Source organism: Vicugna pacos, chromosome 6, assembly GCF_048564905.1.
Source record: "Vicugna pacos chromosome 6, VicPac4, whole genome shotgun sequence".
NCBI lineage: Eukaryota > Metazoa > Chordata > Mammalia > Artiodactyla > Camelidae > Vicugna > Vicugna pacos.
Window position 1 is genome coordinate 29884490 of NC_132992.1, and position 20724 is coordinate 29905213.

Consider the following 20724-nt stretch of genomic DNA (forward strand, 5'->3'; position numbering starts at 1 on the left):
TTGAGAAATGATAGTCATTTAGTACTAATGAACATTAAGCCCAGGGTGGGGAGTGGTGGGAGATGAGACAGAAAGCTTTTTAAAATAAAAAAAATATGTGCCCACCCCAGACCGACTGAATCAAAGTCTCTGAGAAATGGGCTAAGGGTCTTAGTCTTAGTATTTTTGGAAGTACCTGGTAATTCTGCTGCACAGCTACTGTTGAAACCACTGCTCTGTGCTCCTCTCTGTACTTCCATAGCATCCTCTGCATCCTGTGCATACTTTATCGCTACACTTACCTCATGACATTGAAACTGTTTCTCTTTCTATGTCCCACAGAGTAGAAGCTCCTCAATGGAAGGAATGCACCCTTGTTTTTCTCTGTATTTCTAGTACCGTGTACATTTTATGCCATATAGTAGATACTTTATACATATTTGTTGAACTGAGCAAAACTGAAATATGAAGGATAAAATTAGATCAAAGCTAAAATGCTGACCTCTCTGAGTATCTCCCAGTGTCTCACCAAAGGCTATTCATGTCCATGTGCTGATGAAGACAGAGAACACATGCTTCATAAAACAGACCTGTAATCAATCAGTAATGGGTACACTATCCTTAAGCCCAGAATAGTCTGAAACAGAGCAATTTCAAATATGTTATCAGCTGTTTCAATTCAGCTGGGGGAAAGAGTGTGTATGTTAGAGTTGATACAATTTTAATTTTTAATCTGATCAAGGGGTACTCTGAAATCTCAAAATCTCATAGAATGACTTAGTAGCAGCAAAAATAATCAACTAATGATTTTAAAATAATTTTTAATTGCACAGAAAGCACTTGAGTAACCTAATTTAAAAAAGTAAACCATCACAAATAAAGTCAATGACTATGATCATGACCCTTCACTGAAGGTCCCTGCTGTCTTCCCTGGGGGTAAACATCATGTAGTATGTATGAGTCCAGATCTATTTTATGCTCTGCATTTGTATCTATTTCCTCATGTAAATGCGTATGGCTCTAGTTCATTTCTTTTCATTGTTTTATAGATATTTCAGAGTATTAAAATCCAGACAGGAAAAGATGTCACATTTATATGGGTGGTAGAAGAGAGCTGGTTGAAGGAATTATATACAAGAGTTAGGGCAGAGTTACAAGAACCAACAAAGGACAGTAAAGGAACCCAGGACTGGCAAGAGCAGTGAACTCTTATGATCTCTGGGGCTACAGGGAGATGGGGAAAAAGTGGATTCTAGGATCACAAGTAAAAGCTGTAGGTGCAGAAGAGGGTAACCCAACAGGAGCTGTGAAGAGGAAAATAACAGCCTGCTTCTGTAGCTTATCACAGGTTTATGATGCATCCTGTAGGACAGCACATCACCATCCCAAGTGGTGTCCCAGCTATTGTCATTGTCACTGCACCTCAGCAGGCCATTCCACTAATCAAGTCAGTTGCTTTTAAAAGTGTTGAAACATGTAAATAGAACAATGAGTTCATATGTGTATAAGCTCATACTTCATTTGCTGTAAAATATATCTCTGGTTAGATGCAACTCGATGTAGATATCATGGTAAGGATAAGACGTTCTATAAATCTGCAAATGACTGGGCTGGCAGACATGTTTAGGGTGTGTTATTCAGAGTTTGAGCAGAAAAGTAGAACCACTGTGAGTGGTTTAGAATAAAGGAGTTACTGTAGGGAATAGACATTAAGCAGTATACGTCTATTGCCACTGAAGCTCATGCTGAGTCTGCAGCCTGCAGAACCAGCAATATGGAAGGGAAAGTAGGCAGGAAGCGAAGGAGACCAAAGATAACCTAGAACTGTGTGTCTGTCTCTCACTGCTTCCAGTTTTGATGATGCAGCTGACCTGAATAAGCTGATGCTCTTCATCATGAAGATGCACTTGCACCTGGCCCAGGATTTGGAGGCACTAAGGTGGAAATCCAGTAGGAGCTAGAGGAGCTGCAGGCCCAAGGTGTTGTCCCACAGCAGCAAGGTGAGCCAGCAGCAGGCCTGAGCTATAACGTACTTGCCCTGTCCTGGTCTTCAGAACCAAACTGGCTACTGCTTCACTTCCTTGTTCCAAACCTCGCACAAACTTTAACTGTGGTGAAGCCTAACATGGAAACATACATGGAAGGGATTCTGGAAACATAGTTCTGATTTAGCCAGGCTGACACAGTGTGAAGTCATGAGAGCAGACAGGAAGGCAAATCCATTGTGAAATATGTACCTATTCGTGCTGGGATAAAAGTTATGTAAAATTTTGTTTCAGTTTCTTATGGGGAGGTGACATGGCATGTACTGCAATGTATACAGTATTCCTTACTGTGGGTCACAGTCAAAAGTATGAAAGCCACTTCTGTAAGTGACCCTCCCCTTGCCAGTCAATTATTCTCCCTTCACTTACACACCACAGCTGAACTCCTGTAGCAAAACAACAACTTCTTCAAAGTATGGAACTGCTGAGGAGGCAATTTATAATAAATACATAGAATAATTTAAAGGGGACAGAGCAGCAAATGAAGGGAATTGGGAAAAGGAGAAATAATAGAATGAGGAGAAAGAGACAGAAGAAAGCCTCAGAAAGGAGAGGGTGGGAGAAATTTTTTCCTAGCCCAGAGACCACATGTACCTGAGGAAAAATGAAAAGAAAGAATTAGAAAGAAAAGGGGAATTAAATTTTAATGGATTTGAGTAGCATAATGCTAATCATAGAGAAAAATCCTGGTTTTTCCCAGTTTTTGGTATTTCAAGAACAGCTCCCTCACAGGAGGGGTAGAATGTGGCCAAGTTGCAGCATTACAACACAAAGACTCCGTTCAGTCTTTCCTTAGCAAACCCCTGTTAGGTACTGATAGGAATTCCTGTCTGTGAGACAGGCTTCTGTTAAAAAGAGAGACAGAATTCTCCCTGTTCTGAAGGCCTTAAATAAATATGCCCAGTTTTGTATCTGTAATAATTGCTTCATATAAATATTATTCCTTAGGAATTAAGGCTCAAGATTTCTATAAATGTTGATTAAAAATATTTCACATGTAATTCCTTTTCTCTTTTCAGAAGTGAATGTCCCTCCTTCCTAAGTGAAAGACAAAATAGACTCAATATCAGTGTGTATAATAAAATCTAAGTAGGACAAAGAAAAGTTTCTCTCTGAATTTGACCATCAATTATGAACATCAGTAGTCAACATGGGCTCTTTACAATACAGGCATCATTTAAGAGATCTTTCTATATCTCATTAGCTGTCTGCATACTCTCCTCATTGCCACCTTAATGTCTTGGTTCCTAAATGTATAAATAACAGGATTCAGGAAAGGAGTGAGAACTGCATCAAAGATAGGCAGAAACTTATCCAAGTGTGTAGAGGGAGATGGCCATGTATAGACAAATATCAAAGGACCAAAGAACAAGACCACCACTGTGATGTGAGCTGAAAGTGTGGACAGAGCCTTGGATGAACCTGATGAAGAGTGCTTCTGAACAGTGAGAATGATGACGATGTAGGAAACGATCAGAATGAAGAAGGAGCCAACAGAGATGAATCCACTGTTGGCTGTGACCATGAACTCTAGTTGGTAGGTGTCTATGCAGGCAAGTTTGATGAACCGAGGAAGGTCACAGTAAAAGCTGTCCAACACATTAGGACCACAGAAGGGTAAGTTTACCACAAAAGCCAGTTGAACCATGGAATGGACAAGGCCAATCATCCAGGCAGCCACTAAAAAGGAAATGCACATTCTTGGGCTCATAATGGTCAGATAATGGAGAGGCTTGCATATGGCAACATATCTGTCAAAGGCCATGGCGATCAGCAGCACCATCTCCACACCACCAATGACGTGGATGAAGAAGATTTGAGTCATGCAGCCACTGAAGGAGATGACTTTATGCTTTCTGAAAAGGTCATAAATCATCTTGGGAGAAGTGACGGAGGAAACTCCCAGGTCAATGAAGGAGAGGTTGGCCAACAGAAAGTACATGGGGGAGTGTAAGTGAGGGTCAGAAGTCACAGTGAGAATAATGAGGGAGTTTCCCATCATGCTTGCCACATAAAACATGGAGGAGAACACAAAGAGGAGAAGTTGTATTTCCCAGGAATCAGTGAGTCCTAGGAACACAAACTCTGACACCACAGTGTGATTTGCTCCATATATTGGCTTTGTAGGCATTGCTACCTGAAGGAGAATAATAAGAAAAATATAAATTATAATAATTATTTTAATAAATTAGATAATTATTTTAACAAATTAGAAGAAGAGCAGTCAACGTTATAAAGCCTATTTCTACTTTATCATTAAAACTGACCTAGTATGCTTATGGCTAATAAATGTGATCACACAGAGAAATCAGTGACTGTTATGTGGAGCGGTCCTTATCACCAGCTTCTCTCTGCATTTAAAACCCTCTGCTTCCTCCAAAGATTGATGCTCCAATATTATTCATGACATACAAGATGTTTAACATGAGTAAGAGGAATTAAACCATAAAATTTTTAATTTTGGGCTTAAAACTGGTATCTTCTTACGCTGATCCCAAAGAACTAATCACAGAGAAGTGTAGGTCCATCAACTGTCTGTTACCAGTTTGTGTTATATTAGATACAGAGTATGTGAATATTTAGAAACTTCTCTAGCAATTTGACATTATAGTGACACTCATGTTTCTGATTTTTTTTTTTTACCAAAGCCACAGTGCATGAAACACTAGAAGTTAAAGAAAAACCTTATCCTTCCACAAAGGTAATTTGAGAAACATTGCCTTTGAGTACTTAGAACATGATTTGAAAAGCTTAAAACTATTAAATGGATAGCATAGTGGAAACCATTTTGTACAAATCTGTAAATAAGGAGTTATCACATTTTCTTGCAATTATTTACTTATATTTAGAGATACATCATAGCTTAGCAAAAAGAATACTGATTTTGGATTTAGATTACAAAGACATATATAATCTTCAGCCACTGACAACTTGATCTTGGGCAAATTACCTAAACTCTTTAAGTCTGTTTATTTACCTAGGAAATTGTAATTAGTAAAGTAATTAATTTATAATCAAATGGCTGTATATATATTCTGTAAATGTTAAGTCTACTCTTTATTTCATTTGCCCTAATAGCACTCAACACGTGAGACGTAATGAGTGAATGGATAAGAAAATTAAATACTATTGACCAACAGGGAGCATCAAACTTCCATATCAGAAAATATATTTCAATAAAAATGAATATAATATTCACAATTATTTAATTATATTAATTAGACTATCTTATATAAGTTTAATTGATTTGCTCTCAAAGAATACTGTATTACTTAGTAATACTTACCACAAATGTAATTTATTATTTGTTTAATTTCTGCTTCCCAGTTAGGCTGCAAGCCCCATAAACTTATGAACCACATCTGTCGTCTTCAATTCAGTGTATCAAAAATTTAGAATCACAAACATATATTTGCTGAAAGAATGAATAAAATGTATTTGCTCTGGTAGAGATTGACTGTGTAAGGAAAGAAGGAAAAGACAAGAGTCTGGGGAATTCAGGAAACTGAAATTTTTGCCCCTAGGAAAACCAAAAGAGAGAATAGGACTAAAATAAAAGACTTCAATTTAATGAAAGAGACTGAAATCAATGAGGTCAACTCTGGGACCTACTGATAAATTCAATATCCCTTATTTATTAAACTCTCTAGTCATTATAGATCAGGAAATAAATACTCAAATATGTTAAATAACTTGACCAAAACCATAAATTTACCTAGTGTTAGAGCTTATACTAGAACCCAGGTTTACTGATTCAAAGATCAGTCCCCCTCTGATTTTCTGCTTTATTTCTTCCTTTATTCAAACTTTCTGAGGATACAACCAGAACAAAGACATGTGATGGGAATTGTTGGGAGAAAGATAAAGTCCTATAATAGTTGACAACTGTCATTTATTGACATACTGGTAACTGCTGCTTTGGTCTCCATGATTAGTCACTGTTGACAATTTTCTATCACTAATTAATGTACCTTTGTGTCCTGGGGAACATTTATTCTTATCTTACTTGTTCTAGTAATACTCTTATTTGAAACAGAAGGCTTTTTGGTGGACTCATGACGTGCCCATTTAATCTGTTCCACTCACCTTTCTTTCTCCAGAGGGAACTGAGACCCCTGAACAGGTTTCCAGCATGAACTAACCACTTAGAAGCCTCCATAATGTTGGCTGTATTCAAGTTCTACCTCCTTCATGAAATCGCTCTTGATTCCTTCAATCTGAGTAGTTTTCTGCTTCTAGTGTTTCATTTTAACTCAGATTGTAGGAATATTCTACCATCATATTTCTTCATAAGCTACACAGTACCTAGAGGAATTACTGTATCTTTAGTAGAAAGCTTGAGTGTCCCCATTTGAGTCAAAGTATTTTGAGGTTGATCACCAATCTCAGTGTAGAATCAGGGACACTAGCCTACACCTGGGACTTCATATTAAAGATAGGCTGTGTATATGATTCCATTATTCTTTGACTTCATCTCTTTTTTGCTCTTATAACACCTCTTAGCAGTTATTTTCATTATTTTTTAAAGAAGCTGCATGTGATAATGAAGTGAGTATAGGGTTCAATATCAGAAAAATTATATTTCACATTCTGTCACCTAATACTTGATGATCTTAAGTAACACACATTTTATCTCTGAGACCCTTTCCAATCTGTAGAATGGAGAAAATTAATGTCTTTCCGAACTGGGAATGTGAGATAATATATATCACCAAATACAATTAATTTTTCCTCCTCAATGCCTCTGGTAATGGAAATAACATATATGTCCACAATGAGGTCATACATAAATAAATTGTTGTAAATTAATAAAATGAAATGAGTTATTTGGAAAGTACACTGAATGAACCAGACTTATATTTATCATCATGAAAAACCCCCAATATTTTACATTGAATGAAAAACATCAAGTTATAAAATAATGTAAATATCATTTTTGTATATTTCAAAACACTCAAAAAGTATTAAATATTATTGAGTATAAATACATACATGTGTAATAGAAGTATTAAAATTTGAACAAGAAGGCTACCCAAAAACTTCAGAAAAGCAGTTTTCTCTGGACAGAAAAAGAGAGGAATCTGATGGAAAAAGTATTTTCAATTTTATTTGTAATGATTTACTATCAAAAAAATTATTAAATAACAAATGTCCATTGTTAGATTTTAACATTGTTAGATTAACAAATGTCCATTGTACGGACCATACAGTATTGGGTACTTTTTAAATGGGTGAAATATGTCATAATTTCTTTTTTAATTTAATGCATCTTCCCTGTATCCATTCCTTTTTTCTTCTCACTGACCCTAGGTCATCAGTTCTCACCAGATCTATCACAAAACCTCATCAGAATTCTCTTCTTCAGGTATTCACTATTCCAACAAAAATCCATCGGCTCTCAAAAGAGACTCAATCATAGTATTAAATATTTAGTGTGTCCTTTTTTGCCTTCATGTGAACCACAAACTCCTAACAGAGTGTTCAAAGCCCTCTGGAGTCTGGTTTTTTTAAACCTCATTTTCTATCTTATTTTTCCCACTTCCTTTCTTGCACCCCATGATCCAGCAACACCTGTTTATTATCAGAAAAAGCCATACACTATACATCCCTCCATACTTTTAAATACACTGGTTCTTCTTCCTCAAAAACCTTTCCACCATCTCCACTCACTGCTCACCCTGCAAAGTAAGTGCATGCTATATTGTTTAGAACCACCCCACCTTTTTTAAACCAGCTCTTCACAGTCTAAGCAGATTCATGCCTTGCTAATCTATGTTCCTATTCATAACACTTTATTATGTTCTAGATCATCACTTATCATATTACATTATAGTTAGTTTTATATGTAAATGCACTGAGGGGAGGAATTCTGTTTATACTCTCATGTAATCTCAACTGCTAACAAATGTTCAGAATAAAAAAGGAGGGAGAGAGACATTGAAACTACTGCCACCAGCAAAAATTTTCTGAAATTTCAGTGATGTGAAAATTAGATCTACACATAATAAAGGTAGCCTCAAAATGGGAAAGTCAGGTTGCAATTGAAATAGTAATAGGTATAGCAGATCATGTATTTTTAATAACACAATTTGACAAAGATAGAAGAGGATATAATTGGATGATTGAAAACTATGAAAATATGGCTGATTTTGTAACTAAGGAAGGTGGATAAAAAGACTGAGAGGTGTTCTGAAGAGAAGAAAAGAAGAAAACAGGAGATTATAAAAATGAAGAAGAATTGAGGAAAAAAACAGTAACCTAGGTCAAAATGAAAAGCAAAGAGAGGAGGAAATAAGGAAACTATGTGTATAATGACAAGAGAAGAAAGATGAAGCCCACTTTAAATTAAGTAAGTGATAGTTTATGGGATATGATTTATATTACTTTCTGGGCCCAGTCTTCAGAAATTCTTTAATTATAGCAGCTTTTAGGACAATGTCTGCAGGTGTTTTTTAAGTGCTCATTTTTTCAAAGACTTTCTCCATGAGTCTATTCAGTAATACTTATTTAGCTGTGAATTTATTTTCCTTTTGGATCCCTGATTCCTTCAATTACATAGGAAACCAAAATTTGAGGAAAAGTTCATTTAAAGGGGAAAGAATTATAAATATGGAACCGAAGAGGACAACACTGATTGTTATAATTACCCTGCAATGAGTATTAGAAAAAAGGAAAGTTAGAAGTCAAAAATAAATCTTCTCCAAAAGTACTAAAAGGAAAAGAAATACAAAACCAAGTATTACAGAATATAGAAACTCATAGTTTGATGTGTGAAACTCAAATGTCAAAGTTTAAATCCACGTGGGGCATAGTCAGGATCCTATTTACACCCTGAGCAATAGTCACAGGATTCTAGATGGAGACACCAGGATATGATGTTTATTTACCTGGAAGTCATCAAATACCTACAATCAACCTCCTGGTTGATTAGGTTCGGAAACTACTTTCTCTTACAGATTGGTTTGTTCGAAAGGAAAGTTTTTCGATTGCTTTTCTCAAGTACATTAACTGTAATTATTTAACTCATTAAATATACATGGTATAAAAGAAAAGGGCCAGTTCTTTGTCTTTTAGTATATTAATCCTTTTTCTTGAACCATACAGAATAGATCAGTCTTCCAGAAACAGACTGCCAGATATTTAATACTTCATACATGAAGAAAATATTAGCAGCTAGGTTTCCAAATAATGGAATCATCAAGTTGAAAGTTACCTACAGACTTCTTATAGTTTTGAAATTTTAAACCATTATTCATATAAATTTCCTTCTCAATCTAAAAATATGGAAATATTTATATTTCCCTCATTATATTATAACTTCCCTCAGCTGAAATGTCCTGCATTTTAGCTTTCAAATTGTCATAAAATTCTTCTTCAAACTTAAGTAAAAGTCTTCTTCCTTAATTTAAGACTGTTTCTTTTACTTTTTATAACTGTGTATAAACAAATTACAGTGTCCCTTTCAATTTAATTTTTAGGTACACAAACTAAACAAAGTCACCCCTTAGTTTTCTGTTTTGAAGACTCAAAAACCCAATCCCTATTACATTTCCTCTTAGAACTTCTTTCTCATCTAAACCCTTCTGCATTCCACAATCAATTTAGAGAAAAAAGTTAACAGAAAACATTTAAAAATTGTAAATCACATAAAAAAAGCAGGAAAAACAATTTTAACTCCTGGTAGTTTTCACTTTGTTTTTAAATTTTGCACATTATAATTTAAGTTAAATATTTATATTAGAAATAACTTATTCATATTTGACTCTATAGGTGTCTCTTCTATCCAGTTATCAATAAGTTCTTTTCCATCTTGAAAATTTTACATGCACTTAATAAATTCGCTTCTCTTTTCACAAAGATTATCAGTTTATACTTTATCTCTTTTGGAAAATCAATGGAGATTACAACAACTCTTGCTTTCTGTTTCATGTGTCACCAATTTTTCTTACCTGTTTATTAAATTGCATGGGGTGAAAAGCATTCATTTAATTGTCACTGGCCACAGAGCACTGAATCCCAAGTAATTATGAATCCATTTAACTTTTCCTAATATCTTTCACATTACCCTAAAACTGTGTGATTCCAGTTAAAAGTCAAGGTCAGTTTATCTTCTTGAACATGTCAATACCCTTTTCCACAATTATTCTCTACTACTGGTCAATTTGTTACCACAGATGCTAGCTAACCTGCTTCAGGAGAACACTCATGCACTTGAATACATGACTCATATCAACAGCAGTTCCAAAACAGAATCATGTATGACACAAGCATTATTCTTCTTACTACATTTTTTCTCATTCTTCTATTTTACCTGCACAAAGAAAAGAACATCCTCATAGAATCTTAGATTTTCGTGTGTTCTCTAACACAAAGTGCCATACAACCCTGACATATGTAGAAATGAAGGTTATTAACAGTTCTAGAGGACAGTGACCAAGTGCGACTGCAAAGACAGGAATTTAGAAGGAGTTCATGGATCAAGGGACTTTATCCCTAGAGACCTATTTAGTTTGACCAGAACAAAGGTCCTAAAGACTCATAATAAGACACTAGAGAAGAAGGGGAAACAACATATATTTATCAACATAGAAGAATAGAACATACTCAAAATTTTGTCATCTTGATTTATAACTTTCAAATATTTCAACATATAGCTTATGGGCTTCCAGTTTTACTCTTGCCCTAGTCCCCAGAATCGTCAGAGGCAAGCTCTTTTCCATCTGCTGGTTCAGTGCCATGAGGGGTCCGAAGTTGTCGGAGGCCAATTTTAGCTGTGTTCGCTGGAATATTTTTCCCTGGGACACTAGGACCTTTGAAGCAACTAAACTAAACTTCACAAGAATAAAATGCATAAATTTCCATAGTAAATAATTTGGTCCTATTTTTAAAATGAGCTTTTCCATCTTGGGTTTATATATGCTGGCTTTAGGACAGATAGCAATATAGTGGCCACTGGTTTAGGATATATACTACATCAAACAAGTAGCATCTTAAATTTGCAAGGTGTTCACCTCCAGTTGGTACAAAATATGACCATTCACCAGCCCATTCCACCACTCCATCAGTGAGACATCCATGGGTTATTGAGTATGAGTAAGTCTGGTGAATTCTATGAGCATAAGCCTGTTGTCAGACTTCAATTTCTATAAAAATGTGTCCAGAGTCATAGTTGCACATGACACCATAGGAATAGATAAGGCAGAAAAGGTATGTTTTAAGCCCATAAATGGTAGTGCTAGCAGGAGCACTATGGTTGGGAATGAAAAATCGGTACCCAGAATAAATTTATATCACTGTGAAGACAAGACTCTAATTCTTCCAGAAAATTTAGATAGTGAGTATAGTGAGGTGTGGCACAATAGAGGGTACTGAGGCTTTACTTTTGCATTGGCACCTTGGCCATGATGGTAGCCAGATCACCACAGTGAGGGGAAATTCATGTTGTTGAGTCTGTACAGAGACATGAACTATGTTCCTAAGGCCACTGTTCAGCATCATTTGAGAAGGAAGAGTATGTGATATCAACACAGTATTAGCCTAAGGGTAAGAGACTGATTTGCAACACAGAGGCAAGTCTTCTTGTTCCTGTATAGTGAATAATCTCTAATAGACTTTAACATGGGCATTCTCTACGCTCTCTCTAAAAAAATCCATCCACATTCCTCTCTCTAAACCCCATCTCAAGAAATTTATACTCTTGTTCTTTCTTAGGTCTTAAACAAAGACTTAAAAATATAACAAAGAACCAATCACAACTGAAGAAATCAATTACTGAAATAAAAAAATAATTAGAAGGAATAAACAGATTTAGATGATGCAGAAGAACAGATAAGCAATCTGGAAGAAATCACCCAATCAGAACAGAAGAAAGAAAGAATTTTTCAAATGAGAAGGGTTTATGTGGGACAACATCGAGTAGTAACATTCGCATTATAGGGGTCCCAGAAGAAGAGAGATAGAAAGGGACTTAGAAAGTATTTGAAGAAATAATGGCTGAAAATGTCCCTAACCTGGGAAAGAAAACAGACATCCAGGTATAGGAATCACAGAGTCTCAAACAAGATAAATCCAAAGAGATCCACATTGAGACATATCATAATTAAAATGTAAAAGTTGAAGATAAAGAGAATCTTAAAGGCAGCAAAAGAGAAATAACTAATCATATAAAAGGGAAACCCCATAGGCTATCAGCTGATTTCTCAGCATAAACTTTATAAACCAGAGGGAGTGGTAGAATATATTTAAACCATTGAAAGGAAAAAAAAAAAACCTTCAAACTAGAATACTCTATCCCACAAAGTTATCATTCAGAATTGAAGGTCACATAGTTTCTCAGACAAGCAAAAACCAAAGTTTATTCATCACCACTAAACCTCCTTTATGAGAACTATTAATGCCTTCTTTAAGAGGAAAAGAAAATGCCACAACTAGAAGTAAGAAAATACGTGAAATAAAAATCTCACTAGTAAAGGCAAAGCTATAGTAAAGGCTGTGGTTCAACCACTTAAAAAGCTAGTAAGAAGGTTAAAAGACAAAAGTAGAACAATCACATATAACTACAAAGGGGAGCTAAAGAATACACAAGATAAAATATATAAAACATGCTATCAAAACCATGGAGGGGAATGAAAAGGTAGTGCATGGCATCAAAAAAGTCCCTATAGCCAAAACCATCTTGAGAAGGAAGAACAAAGCTTGAGGTATCCTGCTCCCAATATGAAACTATGCTAAAAAGCTATAGTGATCAAAAAATATGTTTTTGTTACAAAAACAGACATATAGACCTATGGAACAGAATAGAGAACTCAGAAATAAACCCACATTTGTATAGTCAATCTACAACAAAGGAGGGAAGAATATACAAGGGGAAAGATAGTCTCTTCAATAAATGGTGTTGAGAAAACTGGATGGCTACTTATAAAATAATTAAATTAAACCACTTTCTTACCCTATACACTAAAATTAAGTCAAAGATTAAAGATTTAAATGTGAGACCTGAAACTATGAAACTCTTAGAAAAAAACATAGGTGATTATGTCCTTGACATTGGTCTTGGTAATTAATTTCTAGATCTGACCCCAAAGGCAAAAATAAATTATACGTCACACTAAAAGCTTCTACACAGCAAAGAAAACCATCAACAAAATGAAAAGGCCACCTACTGAATTGGAAAAATATTTGCAAAACAAATATCTGATAGAAGGTTAACATCCAAACTATATAGAGAACTCATACAATTCAATACAACAACAAATAAAACCCCAAAGAATCCAGATAAAAATGGGCAGAGGTGATGACTGGACATTTTTCTAAAGAGGTCATACAGATGGCCACCAGGCACAAGAAAAGGCACTTAACATCACTAACTGTCAGGGAAATACAAATCAAAACTGCAGTGAGATACCAGCTCACACTTGTTGGTATAGCTATTATCAAAAAAACAACAAACAACAAGTGTTGGTGAGGATATGGAGAAAAATGAATCCTCTACTCTGTTGGTGGGAAGGCAAACTGGAGTAGTCACTATGAAAAACAGTTTGGAAGTTTCTCAAAAAACTAGAAATAGAACTATCAGTGGTCAAACAGTTCTACTTCTGTGTATTTATCTGAAGAAAATGAAAACACTAATTTTTAAGATATATGCCACTGTGCTCATTGCAGGGCAATTTACAATAGCCACGTTGTGGAAGCAACCTAGGTGTTGGTGGATAGATGAATGGATGAAAAAGAGATTGTGTGTGTGTGTGTGTGTGTGTGTGTGTGTATAAAATGGAATACTACTCAGTCATAAAAGAGAATGAAATGTTGCTATTTGCAACAACTTGAATAGACTTTGAGAGTATTATGCTAAGTGAAATAAATTTGTCAGAGAAAGACAAATACAATATAATTGCACTTACATGTGGGATCTAAAACAAATGAACAAACAAAAAAACCAAAAAATCAGACTCAGAGAAAAGAGAACAAAATGGTAATTGCCAGATAGGATAGGTGTTGGGGGGATGAATGAAATAGGTAAAGGAGATTAAAAGGGACAAACATCTAGCTATAAAATAAATAAGTCATGTGGATGTAATATACGCACAAGGAATACAGTCAATAACATTGTAACCACTTTGTATGGTGACAGATGGTACCTGGACTTGTGGTGATTGTTCCATAATGTATAAAAATATTGAAACACTATATTGTAGTCTTGAAACTAATATAATACTGTATGTCAAGTACAACTTAATTTAAAAATAAATAAATAAATAAATAAATAAATAAATATTAAAAATAATATACACTACCTAAAGTTGTTTCCATTACAAGAGTTTTTCTTCACCATGATCCTCACTAGGCAATTTCTGACTAAGGTTTAATGAACTGGGCATTCACTTCCAGATAGTGCCAGCATAACATGCATAACAATTCATAAAATATGCTTTGTTTTCTCCTCTGCTGTTAATTGGTCACGGAGGATTTCCTATGTCCAAATACAGAAATGTAGTGAAAAATTAGGCAGGAGACATGGAAATCTGAGCATTCTATAAGCTGCTTTTGCCTTCTGGACTATCTAAAGAGACTTTTCTTGCTCCAGCCACAATTAAAAACTAGCAGCTTTATGAATTATCCACTAAATAGATTGGAGCAACTCCCTCACGTATGGTATATGTTGCCTCTGAAATACAAATAGATTCACCAAGGATTGAGCCTCTTTCTTTGGTGGACAATATAGAGTAAACTTAGCAGAAATATCATGACATGCTCCAGACCACATGGAGATGTCACTGATGTGGAAAATCCCTGAAATTTTGATAGATTCACTTTATCATCTGGCACACATATGTCTTATTTTCTACTTCTAGCTCACAAGGTCAAATAATTAGCACAGTATCATTAGTGAATTGGACCAACGTAATATCCCATATAATATCAAAACCTTCAAGTACTTCTCTGACAATAATATAAGAAGGATCAGGAGATTTGTGTCAAAGATTGGGTTCTCAGGGAAGCAGATTCTGAGATGAAGTTTAGCACAGAGGAAGTTTGTTAGGGAGTACTACCAGGGGGCAACTCTATTTGGAGTTAGGGAATTAAGCAGGATGTTGCAAAGGCACGAAGTACAGTACAGTTATATCAAGGCCTTATGTTCCTCTCTCCCTGCTTTATTGCTCCATCAAAGACAGTTTTGATCCATCTAACCTACCTGGATCAATTTCTAAATCATGATGGAGTCAAACAACCATACAAATCAGAGCTCTTACTTTTACAATATTATTATCACCTGTCAAAAAAAGCATATAGAAAAACTCCATAGTGGAAAAGGTTACCTTCTTGCTTGTTCTCTCTTTAGTGATTTAAATTAAACACATGATCACCTTATATATGAGTCATATTTTTAACTTTTTAAAAATTATACTTTGGCCATTTTGGAGGCTCATCAGGATATCCAAGTGAAATCTTCTGGAATCAATGAACTGTGTTTCCAAAGCAATGTACTCATGGAACATGTAAGCCAAAACATATCTCTTCTTAGTTTCCATAGTGAATCCCAATCAGCAGTGAAACTTTACCTTCACTGACACTCTGATCTCTGTTTTGTTTTTCTGCTTTGGTAATTTATTGTTGGCTGGTTTGTTTGTTTCTGGATCTTGACCAAATTTGGTTCCAATCTTGTTTGACACAAGTTTGATATGTTTCTCCTCACTGGCCAGCAACAGAGATTGTGAATCTGATTTCATAATCTGATCATTTGGTAATCTCTACTGGGACGGTGAGGGTCTGTCATGGGTTGAATTGTGTCCCACCAAAATTTATATGTTGATGTTCAACCCTCAGTACTTCAGAATGTGATCTTATTTGGAAATAAGGTCATTATAGATGTAATGAGTTAAGATGAGGTGTTCAGGGTAAGTCCTACTCCAAACTGACTGATGTCCTTTTAAAGGTGGGTAATTTGGTAGATGAGAAACAAGGATTTACTGTATAGCACAAGAAACCATATTCAATATCTTATAATAATCTATAATGGAAAATAATCTGATACATATATATAAAAATCTCACTTTGCTGTGCACCTGAAACTAACACAATATTTTAAATCAACTGTACCTAAATAAAGAAGGGGAGGGGATTTGGGTACAGAGACAGACACATATAGAGTGAAGATAATGTGAAGAGACACGGGGAGAAGATAGCTATCTATAAGATAAGGAAAGAGACTTGGAGCTGATCCTTCCCTCACTGTTGTCAGAAGGAACCAACTCTACCAACATCTTGATCTTGAGGATCCAGAACTGGGAGACAGTAATTTCTATTGTACAATCCCCCTAGTTTGCAGTGTGTTCTTATAGCAGCCCTAGTAAACTAGTACTAGACCTATTCTCTATCAAATGAGAAACGATGGAGAATTTGCTGTATTGGTTAGTTTTAAAAACTGTTTATCTATTTGTCTGTCTGTGTGAGAATGTTTTCTTTCCACTGTAAGTGGAAAGGTTATTTGAGATATAATGTCTGTATGTTTCTCTACTTTTGATGTCTTGGTAAATCTGAATCTACTTTTGATCTGTAGATGAGGTTGTAAACTCGAATGAAGGAACTTTATGTGTGGCTGTACTTCTGTAATTGAGAAAATTACTGTGTGAATGTAAAATATTTCTGTACCTCAATGGGGTATTAATAACTTCTTCAAAGCCTCTAAAAATAAAGAGGTTCTTTAAGAATTGGTTTTTAGAGATCAATAGTGCTGACATGAATCTAATACAACCCCTAATCCAAAAATTTTTAACTGACCTTCTACTATTTTAAAATTGCTAGCTTTTTTAGAAATAAATTCTTATAAAAATTACTAGCTCAGAAGTATTTTTATATGAGAATCCAAATTCACATAGTGAAAATAAATTCTTGGACAATTCAGACTGAATTGACAGTATTTTTAATAGAACAGCAATAGGTCTCTTCCTGATCTTACCAGTATAGAGTATAAGACAAGCATTTAGTATTAGAAAAAATATAAAATTATGTGTTGAGTCAATTTGAGTTATACTTCTGATAGTTCTGTAGTGTGTCTACTTAAACATAGTATTTAATATCGTCAACAATTTTAAGGCCATAATTTAGTATTAAGCATAGTAATTAGGGGACATTCTTTGAATTGTTTTTAAGGAAGACTGAATATTGAAACATTGGTCAGGGGTATGTGTGTATGTGTATGTGTGTGTGTGTGTGTGTGTGAATTATATCTTTATAGGATGTCTATATCTTTTGATCAAGTTAGTGTATATGTTCATTTTTGTTACACTAAGAGCATCATTTACTGCCTGTAAGAAGATGTGAATAGAGTGTGTGTGTCTGCTGGGGGTTATATTAGTGTGCTCATGAGTTTTGCTGGTTTACTGAAATGACTGTATATGACAGACAATTCTCAGTTATTCTCCTTCAAGAACTCTCAGTGAAATAGAAATTAGTAATGTTGGTCAAAAGTCATAATTAATATGGGTGTCTGAGACTATTCTAGAAGTAACATAACCAAAAAAGTCAAGGAATAAGAGTACATTTATCTTAAGATAAAAATATTATTCCAGAAATTGAAAGATAGTAAAAGACAAAACTGAATAGATATAGAAAGCTATAGATTGCTTTTAAAAAGTAAATTATACTATATATATATAAATACATGTGTATTTACTTTATATATATATATCATTTCAAATAATGAGTCTGAGTTGAAGCAATGATATGTGTCAAAATTTTGTCAAAGTTTGCACAGCCAAGGTTCAGTAAGCTTATTTAAATAAGTGTAGAAATGCTTTATTATCAAATATTATATTAAGGCAAGACCAATTTTGGGTTTGTCTCTGTTAGAATAAGATGACAAATTGATCTCTGTATATTTATTCTGCTCTTAACCAGAAGCAGTGCACGTAACTCTTTACCTTCTATGTAATTTTCTTAGTAAGCAAGATTCTGTAACTCACAAAGTGGGTTATAAACAGAAGTTCTTAGTAGAAAGGAAAGGAAAGGAAAGGAAAAAACGTCATAAAAAATAAATACCATTATGTTAAACTTCGGTTCAGTCCCTTACGGGGATAAGGCATTGTGTGGACTACAGTGTGTACTATATTCCTTACTGTGGGTTCCTGTCAGAAAGTATGAAAACCACTTCTGTAAGTGACCCTACCCTTGCCATTTAGTTACTCTCCCTCCACCCACACTGGACAGCTGAACTCCTGTACCCAAACAACAAGTTTTTTAAAGAAATGAAACCCATTGAGAAGGCAACTGATAACAACTACAAGAGATCAATTTAAAAGGGGCAGCAGTAAGAGAAGTTAGAAGGGGACAGAGAAGCAAATGCAGGGAAGTGGGGAAAGACAGAGGAGTAATGGCATGGGAAGAAAGAGAAAGAAGAAAGCCTGAGAAAGGAAAGGGAAATGGGGAATTTTTTTTCCCAGCCCAGAGACCGTAAGTGGTTGAAGAAGAATGAAGAGGAAGACATAGGAAGGAAAGAGGAATGAAAGCTTAATTGGTTTGAGTAGTGTAACGCTAGTCACAGAGAAAAGTCCTCGTGTTTCCCAGTTCATTGTATTCCAAGCACCGCTCCTGTGACTTCTATCCAGAGTTGTGCATGCACTGGGCTCCTACATTTTTGTTCTCAAAGATTCTGTGCATGTGTTCTCAAAGAGCCTATCCTCCTTCCACAGCCTGGGCAGAGACCCAAGTAGGAGGGGTAGAATGTAGGCAAGCTTCAGCATACAATATGAAGACTCAGTTCAATCTTCCCTTAGAGAATCCTTGTTGGGTACTGATACGAATTCCTGTCTTGTGAGACAGATTTCTATTAAAAAGAGAGACAGGGTTCTCTTCATTCTGAAGACCTTAAAGAAGTATGCTTGTTTTGTATTTCTAATAATTACTTCATATAAATGTTATTCCTTAGGAATTGAGGCTCAAGATTACTATAATCTGTGATTATAAATACTTCATATGTAACTTCTCTCTTTTCAGAAGTGAATGTCCCTCCATCCTAAGTTAAAGACAAAAAAGACTTGATATCAGTGTACATAACTAAATCTAGGTAGGGTAAACAAAAGCTTCTCCCTGAGTTTGACCATCAGTAATGAACACCAGTAATCAACACGGGCTCTTCACAATACAGGCCTCACTTAAGAGATCTTTCTATATCTCATTAACTGTCTGCACACCCTCCTCATTGCCACCTTCATGTCTTGGTTCCTAAATGTGTAAATAACAGGATTCAGGAAAGGAGTGAGAACTGCATCAAATATAGCCAGGAATTTATCTAAGTGTATGGAAGGAGATGGCCATGTATAGACAAATATCAAAGGACCAAAGAACAAGACTACCACAGTGATGTGAGCTGAAAGTGTGGACAGAGCCTTGGATGAGCCACCTGAAGAACGTTTCTGAACAGTGAGGATGATGACAATATAGGAAATGATCAGAGTGAAGAAGGAACCAATAGAGATAAATCCACTGTTGGCTGTGACCATGGACTCTAGCTGATGCGTGTCTACGCAGGCAAGTTTGATGAACCGAGGAAGGTCACAGTAAAAGCTGTCCAACACATTAGGACCACAGAAGGGTAAGTTTACCACAAAAACCAATTGGACTGTGGAGTGGACAAGGCCAACCATCCAGGCAGCCACTAAGAAGAAGATGCACATTCTTGGGCTCATAATGGTCAGATAATGGAGAGGCTTACATATGGCAACATATCTGTCAAACGCCATAGCGATGAGCAGCACCACCTCCACACCACCTATGACGTGGATGAAGAAGATTTGAGTCATGCAGCCACTGAAGGAGATGACTTTGTGCTTTCTGAAAAGGTCATAAATCATCTTGGGGGAACTGACAGAAGAAACTCCCAGGTCAATGAAGGAGAGGTTGGCCAACAGAAAGTACATGGGGGAGTGTAAGTGAGGGTCAGAAGTCACAGTGAGAATAATGAGGGAGTTTCCCATCATGCTTGCCATATAAAATGTGGAGGAGAACACAAAGAGGAGAAGTTGGATCTCCCAGGAATCGGTGAGTCCCAGGAACACAAACTCTGACACCACAGAGTGATTTGCTCCATCCATTGGCTTTGTTAACATTGTTACCTGAAGGAGGATAACAGGATAAAATGTAAATTATGAATAATAATGTTAATAAATTAGAAGAGGAGAGGTCAAAGTTATGAAAGCCTATTTCCACATTAGCATTAAAATCAACTAATATGCTATGGCCTCCAAAATGTGTTCACACAGAAAAATCGGTAGCTGTCACGTGGAGCTGTTCTTACTACCAACACGTCTGTTTTTTATACCTTCTGCCTCCTCCCAGGGATGATGCCCTGTATTACTCCTGAGATACAACATGTTCAACATGAGTAACAGAAATTCAACTCCAAATCTTTTATTTTTGTTTCAAAACTAATATAATCTGACTTTAGTCACATTAAACTAAACACTATTACAATTTCTTCCATATTTCAGGAATTAAATATTTGCTGAAAGATCGATGAGGATGAATTTGGATGACCAAAAAGTACATGGAAATATGCCTAATTATTTAATTAAAGAAGATGGATAAAGAAACTGTGCATAGCTTCTAAGTGATCAAGAAAAATAGAAAATAAGGGATTGTAAAATTGAAGATTTATAGAAAAAGAAGAAATAAAAGGAAAATCTAAAAAGGATGAAGAAATTAC

General features: G+C 35.5%; 2 protein-coding genes across 3 annotated transcripts; both read right to left on the minus strand.

Annotated features, from left to right (window-relative positions):
• Window positions 1-3201: 3201 nt before the first annotated feature.
• On the minus strand, window positions 3202-7180 carry LOC140697096 (olfactory receptor 4F3/4F16/4F29-like). Of its 2 annotated transcripts, XM_072963933.1 has the most exons (2): window positions 7171-7180; window positions 3202-4130 (listed from the first exon to the last, which is right to left on the minus strand). In XM_072963933.1, exons 1-2 carry the CDS (start codon window positions 7178-7180, stop codon window positions 3202-3204), a joined length of 939 nt encoding a protein of 312 aa, XP_072820034.1. The 2 variants fall into 2 exon arrangements, with proteins under 2 accessions (XP_072820034.1, XP_072820033.1); XM_072963932.1 differs by lacking the exon at window positions 7171-7180 and having other exon boundaries at window positions 3202-4155.
• An 11994-nt stretch (window positions 7181-19174) lies between these two features.
• On the minus strand, window positions 19175-20128 carry LOC102532993 (olfactory receptor 4F3/4F16/4F29-like). Its single transcript, XM_015251063.3, has one exon. The coding sequence runs from the start codon at window positions 20126-20128 to the stop codon at window positions 19175-19177; it is 954 nt and encodes a 317-aa protein (XP_015106549.2).
• Between the last annotated feature and the right edge of the window lie 596 nt (window positions 20129-20724).

Coding starts and splice junctions, on each gene's coding strand:
- LOC140697096 (XM_072963932.1), bottom strand. CDS start 4,155: ATGCCTACAAAGCCAATATATGGAGCAAATCACACTGTGGTGTCAGAG.
- LOC102532993 (XM_015251063.3), bottom strand. CDS start 20,128: ATGTTAACAAAGCCAATGGATGGAGCAAATCACTCTGTGGTGTCAGAG.